This window comes from Brassica napus, chromosome C8 (assembly GCF_020379485.1).
Source record: "Brassica napus cultivar Da-Ae chromosome C8, Da-Ae, whole genome shotgun sequence".
Lineage (NCBI taxonomy): Eukaryota > Viridiplantae > Streptophyta > Magnoliopsida > Brassicales > Brassicaceae > Brassica > Brassica napus.
Window position 1 is genome coordinate 7,006,328 of NC_063451.1, and position 7,200 is coordinate 7,013,527.

At 37.9% G+C, this 7,200-nt stretch overlaps 1 protein-coding gene across 1 annotated transcript; it reads left to right on the forward strand.

Moving 5' to 3' along the window:
• Nucleotides 1-4,241: 4,241 nt before the first annotated feature.
• On the forward strand, nucleotides 4,242-5,083 carry LOC106404756 (ethylene-responsive transcription factor RAP2-1-like). Its single transcript, XM_048766247.1, has one exon. It carries the CDS (start codon nucleotides 4,431-4,433, stop codon nucleotides 4,896-4,898), a length of 468 nt encoding a protein of 155 aa, XP_048622204.1. The 5' UTR covers nucleotides 4,242-4,430; the 3' UTR covers nucleotides 4,899-5,083.
• Nucleotides 5,084-7,200: the final 2,117 nt, after the last annotated feature.

Below are 7,200 nucleotides of genomic sequence, written 5' to 3' on the forward strand. Positions count from 1 at the left end.
TGGTGCTAGGGTTTCAACTTTGTTTTCCACTTCCATGAGGACTAGATCTGGTTCAGCGTCCTTAAGTCTTCTAAACAATGAGAATTCTAGTGAATGATTAATCTAAGTGCAATCAACATGTAATTAAGTACTATAAAGTAACAATATTCAAACTCAAGTAACAAAGAACTAAAGAAGTTGTCAATCAATGATCTAGTATGAAACCATGTGGAAGGTCATTGATTTTGGATGATCAAGATTCAATATAGAGTGCTCATAGAAAAAAATTAATCAAGTTTTATAAGTCTAGACTAACGATAGACTAATCCACTTCCATGGGCAATAATCCATATACTAATCAAGTACCAAACATCATTTTCCATTGGCCTAAAACAAGAAAACATGCATGATTAACAAGTTTATTAACTTTCTAAGCTTTTCTAAAATCAATCTCCATTGGTCAAACAAGCAAAGATAATATCAAGATAGTTCAAGCATTCTATCGAACACCTTATGGACATGAAATGCTTGGGATCTAGGTTTTGGGAGATCAAACCTAAACTAGCATTAAGATCACAAGATATGCATATAGCAACAAGGATCTAACACTACACACCCTAGATCATCACTCAATCTACCAAGCCCATGAAATCAAAATGTGTCTACTCAGTAATTATGATGAGACGCCTTAAACACAAGTTAAGTTTAAGATTGATCATAGTAGATAGCAAGATAAACTCATATACAAAGATTCAAATATGAAAATAGATTAAAGATTCTAAAGATTGAGTCTTTCACTGCTATGCTTTGGTCGTTATGACACTAGTCGTTTCTAGGCTCCCAGCTCAGAGCGACCACACCATATCGCTATACATGTGTAATGACATGTACGAAGAACTGACACATGGCCAAGAGAAGACCGGTTTGACCGGTAATAATCAATACATTTTGGAAGAAATCACAAGAGTTTAATGAGTACAGGAAGTTTATAAATGGGTTAAAGATATCATCTATGGACTAAAAATGATGGTATGGTTGACATAAATCATATGCGGCCAACGCGAATTGCTCAGTTTGTCCATTAAAGCGACCAAGCACACAAGAATTGTCAAAGTGCATCCATATATCTTGGCATATATTTATATGGTTTGGGAAACATTAAGTAAACCTAAACATAAGTTTGGATGACAAGGAATGAAAGATGTGTCAAAGCGAATTATGCCGCAAAGCCGTAATCCATTCAAGTAGTCTATCAGTACGTTAAATGCATTTCAAGAAGGATGAGGATGACCTATTTAGGTAAACTAAGATTTGTGACTTGGGAAATTATGTTTAAGGGTTTAAGAATCTAATGTAGCCATGGGAAGTGAATTTGGAGCAGAAGGAAGAGAGTTGGTTTGTGGCTTTGTGCAGAATCCTACATAAGCCGTTTGGAGCACATATGTCAGGAACTGTTTATATAAAGATTGTTCAACTTGATTCAGGATGAATGTGAGAATCATAATGAGACTTGGAGGATAAAATGAGATGGGGAAGTTAAGTACTAGATGTTGGATTTTTTTTTGAATTGATCAGAACTTTCAGTTGGCTGTTTTGGTATATCATTTAGTTGAACATGGCTGGTTGGTGGTTGTCCTTCTTCAGAAGCTTGTCCTGCTTCACCTACTTTCTTACCTTCTCAATATGCTTGTATTCTTCACCTCATTTCTTTCCATGAGACCTCGTGTCCTTTTTCACCAGCTTTGTAAGCTGCTTGCTTCACCTGGTTTCGATGACGAGAAATTGAATGTCGACATTGTCACTTTTTAATGTTGGTTGGTGGCTGAGGAGGGGAGTCAGGCCGCCCATCTACTTTAGTATAAATAGGAGATATCTGTTTTGTTATGAAACCAAATCTCACACACAAAACCAATATGTAAGGCAGAGCTCCGTGAATGTGAAGAAGTTATGAAAGTAGTAAGGAAATATGGGAAAGCATCATGTCATTGCATCAACTTTGATAAATCATACTTACCCTTTGGTAAGAGAGTACCTGCAGATGTAAGGCAATCGATTAAAGATACTCTTGGGATCCAGAATAGAAGAGGTGTGAGTTCATACCTAGTGATTCCAGAAGATATAAGTGGGTCTAAATGAAAGCTATTTGCCTTTCTTAAGAACAAACTACAAAACATAGTAAATGGATGGACGGGAAGATGGTTATCAAAAGGGGGAACAAAAGTGCTAACTAAATCTATTTTAGTAGCTCTTCCGAGTTATGTTATGTCTAGCTTTTTACTACCGTTGGAGATATACGAAAAATTTGCGAGTGACATTGCAAAATTATGGTGGAGTTTAAACTCCCCAAAGCGTGGGATTCATTGGAAAAAATGGGAAAAACTGTGTTTATCAGCAGAAGAGGGAGGCATTGGTTTCCGGATGATATATGAGTTTAATCTAGCCTTGCTGGCGAAAAGGTTGTGGAGATTAATACAGTTCACAGACTCTCTTCTGGTCTGTATTTTACGTGGCAAGTACTATAGACTTAGTTCGCCTTTGCGAGCTATTGACATAGATACCCCTTCATACGCCTGCTAGCCTATCAGCTGAAATACCTCTGCTGTTACTAGGGATTAGACAAAAGATCCATTCGGGTTTTGATGTAAAAGCATGTGATGATCCTTGGATCCCGACTTCACCTGCAAGGCCGGCCAGGCCAAATATCCCGGTAGTCCATCCCAGGATGACTGTCAGTGAATTTATTAAAGCAGATTCAAACGAATGGGATGTCGAAATGCTTGAGAACTAAGTCGCTCAAGAAGATATACCTTTGATTCGAAATTTGGCCATAAGCCGATCTTTACAATGTGATTATTACTTCTGGCGATTCACTAATACTGACATGTATACTGTTAAGTCAGGATATTGGCTGGCCAGACATATTCTCAAGGTTGAAGAAAATGTTATCTACGCTGAACCGAGTATCACGAAGCTCCAAGCCTTTGTTTGGAAGGTAAATGCTCTACAAAAGATTCATCATCTTATATGACAGTTACTCACATGACATGTAGCAATCACAAGGAACTTGAGTCGTCACCATATGCGATGTGATAATATTTGTCCAAGGTGTGGGGATCCAGATGAGGCAGTAACCCATGCTATCTTCAAATGTCCACGGGCACTTCAATCGTGGGCTGTTGCGGCTACACCGTCTCATCATGATATATTCCTTGTGTCCATCATATATACTAACATTGACTACCTTTTATGGAGGAAGAATAGTATTGAAGACCCATAAATGGACAGAGACTCTTATCCATGGATAATTTGGTATCTATAGAAAGCAAGGAATGATAAACTATTCAGAGGGATAGAGAGAGAGACCTACTCTAACTAATCAGATATGCAGATAGAAAATGTCAAGCATGGTTCACGGAAAATCAGTCAGATGTTGGGTTGACTATAACACCAGCAGTAACATCTCATGTCCTATGCTTTGAGAATATATGCATGGTGGATGGTTCTTGGACCTCCACATAGATCTACATTGGATGCGGATGGGTTTGGAAAGATAGCTCTGGACAAACACAACTCATGGGTACAAGAAATCAAAGAAGAATAGAATATGCTTTGCATTTGGAGTTGGAAGCTCTAGGATGGACCATGGACATCATGCTATATTATTCGACATGTCAGCATTTTGGCACATATTGTAAAGATTTGATGGAGATGATAAAGAAATCTCAGGCATCACAGACTTTTTCGACAGAGCTGAAGGAGATGCAAGAACTGAAGAGAAGATTCCACGATTTCAGGCTATACTACATTTCCAGGGACAAATTGGGACCACTGATTTTTAGTTAAAACTGCTCGATTTTTCCATAGGTCTCTTTGTTTTGTTGGTTATTATATTTTCATACCACTTCAAGTCTGACTAATATAATATCTTTTGATGTCAAAAAATATCAAACTGTAACTATTATCACATCTACTTGTCCACTACAAGACCTAAGCCAATATATTAGTTTGATCTTTGAACAATAGAAGGATTGAAAGTGCAATCTTTACTTTCTTTTGGTTGGTCTCAAGATCAAAATAATATATTTTTGTTGCTTTTGTAAGTGAATTATATTATTTAATATTAGAATTGAAAGAAGTACAATTATTTTTGTGATCCAATTTTGTATTTATTTACAAATTTCTGAATCTTAGTACACTTCTATACATTTTTTGTGATTAACATATAAATGGCATAATAATTCCAATATTAATTCCGATATGATTTGACTTATATGAATTAGAGAACTCGATATGTTCATTATCACAAAGTCACTGAAGCGATAAAATTGAAGAGTACGAGGTTGCTTGGCAGTTTCTATACATCACAATATCTATAAAGACTTTCAGCCGTTCAATTCTGCCACCGTACTTTATAAAGTTCCACGACCCTCATAAGTTTTGTCTTTTTATCGATGGAACGAGAACTACAACAAGAGCCGTGTAGGCGGAAGCGAAGGCAGCCACCGCAAGAAGAAGTAGACACCTACGTGGCAACTAGGCCGTTTAAGCCGTACAGAGGAATACGTATGAGGAAGTGGGGCAAATGGGTGGCTGAGATACGTGAACCAAACAAACGTTCACGTCTTTGGCTCGGTTCTTACACAACCGCCGTAGCCGCCGCTAGAGCCTATGACACCGCCGTCTTCTACCTCCGTGGCCCCTCAGCACGCCTCAACTTCCCTGATCTTCTTTTTCAGGATGAGGGACACCGATCAGCCGCGGCTGCTGCCGTCGACATGTCCGCCTCTCTGATACGTGAGAAAGCTGCGGAGGTCGGCGCTAGAGTTGATGCTCTTCTCGCTTGTTCTGCGAAGTCGCGGTCTCCTTCTTCACCGGTATTAGTTGAGAAACCTGATTTGAATCAAATACCTGAATCATGAGATATTTAGTGAAGTTATAGACAACATATACGCATCTTGTTTTGTTTTTAATGGCGATTACAATTACATACGTGATACACAGACGACACATGTGAAAATATAGAGATGTACACATGAATAAAGTGTCGAATAATTGTTATAATCTTGTTTAATTTGCTATTAATGAGAAGAGAGTTTTTGTTTAAGCCTTTTCCATAATTTTGTTTGAGAATTTCTAATTCTTTTTTCGAAAACTGGCCAAAATTTCTAATTCGCGTCCTCTTCCTATTTTATTACTTAAAAGTTGTGAAGCTCTTGATCCAGTCGAGTACCCAATTACCAAAGACCTCCATCCACTGGACAAAATACTTATTCTTGTAGAATCGTTTGTAGAAAGATCGCCCATTCTCTACTTTAAAGTTATTTTGTTTCAAGATATATAAATTCTTTTGGGTTAATGACTCACTCAATCTGACGGAAATTTAGTCACGTTACTTTTGGAAAATATGTCAAAATTTGTTTTTTTTTTCAAAATGCATAAGTAATGAAATGGATGCAATGAAAAAACAAGATCTTTTTCTTCACAAATAAAAATTAAAAAACAAGATCTTTTGAGTCCTTAATGAGTCCTTAAACTTCTACCCGTTACTTCTCACACTTTCACTGAAATCCTAATATTCAAGAATTCACAGTACGAAAATAGAGAACATATCGATGCGCAAAAATATTTATAAGATTACAAGATCGGCATATGTTTAGTTCAACGAAAATATCCTAATACCACAATATTCACAACGATGAATGTGATCAGAAAAAATATATTACGTATTCTTTTCCAATCAGGGGCGAATCTATGTCAAGCGTGGGAGAGGCAGTTGCCCACTATGAACTTATTAAAGGTAGTGTGATTTTGTACAAATTTTTAATAATGCCCATGTTAAAAATTCAAATTTATAAAAAGTATTAGGCAATGTTTTATATTTTGCCCCGCCCCCACCCCCCCTCCCCCGAAGAAATATTCCATAAATCGGCTTTTGTTGTCCTCGTTTCTATGAAGACCAAGTATTGCTTTAGCAATGCAGATACGAGTTGACCGAAATTATCGATGGAATTTCCTTCGAGTCATGTGAACCATTTTAAGGAAAATCAGGTCAGATTTTCAGCAAAGATGCGATAGTAGCCGGCATCTTTTTACTCGTCATTCAGGTGAGCTCTAGGCACGGTCAGTCGGAAGGCTCGGGCGTCAGCCTCTGGATCGGTGTTTCCACAGTACTCCAGGAACTTAATTTTTCCTACGTCATGCAGTCTTATGCTCGCTACTCTGTTTGTGAAGGGAGTTATTCACATCTCCTCTATTACGCGATCAATGTTCGGGGCCGAGCTCGTCGCCATGTGCATAATGGCGTGTATTCTTTGTAGCCCGATGTTGTTTATTTTGACATATGATATATGGTGTTTTTGACACCATTGTGTATATGCTTTCTAACTTGTTTTTCAATGTTTTATCAAGTTAGTCTAGTCCTTTTAGAGCCATTTCAGGTATGGAGTTGACTGAAGAGCTGAAGGAAGAAGCGTGAAGAAAGAGTCTTTCCCCGCGGAACAATCGAGCGGAGCAGTCTGATGGTTGATCCCACCAGGAGCAGCTAGACGATTGTTCCCGACATTTATGGAAGTTTCCATATCTTTCAAAGATTTGCTCTAATCACCTAATCTCTCATCTGAAGTCAATGGCGCCTCCATATAAAAGCCATCCTTATCTTTATTTTGTTTTCTACGCTAATTTTTGCAAGAACACTAGATTGTATTTGGCGATTTGCAACTTGTAAGGGAGAAGACTCCATCTCTCATCTAGAGAAGATTATCCTGAACCCTTTTCTACTCTATTTTCTATGCAGTATTATTCAGAAATCATGTCTGTGTCATCTTGCATAATGATTGAGTAGTCGGCTAAGCTTGCTTAGGGTTTTAGGGTGTTTGATCACATGAGCTGAACATAGATAAGCGATCTCATTAGTGTCTTCATTCGTATAGTCCTTATTGCTTGGATTAACTTGATCACTTAATATTCAAACCTAAGTTAATCAACTCACTAACCGTATAGAAGATAGATGGATCAATTGTGAATGAGCTTAGTATCCCAAATCAGCGAAAGTAGATATTAGGGTGTTAAGTGAACTGATTGGACCTGATCTCTAAAGCTTGCTATCACATCTTGTTCCAAGCGAGAGCTTAGGTAACAAGATCGATCTGCAAAGGGAACAACACCACGACAGTGCGTTGTCCCAGCACGAGTGATCCGAGTTCTAGATTGCATCTCATCGCG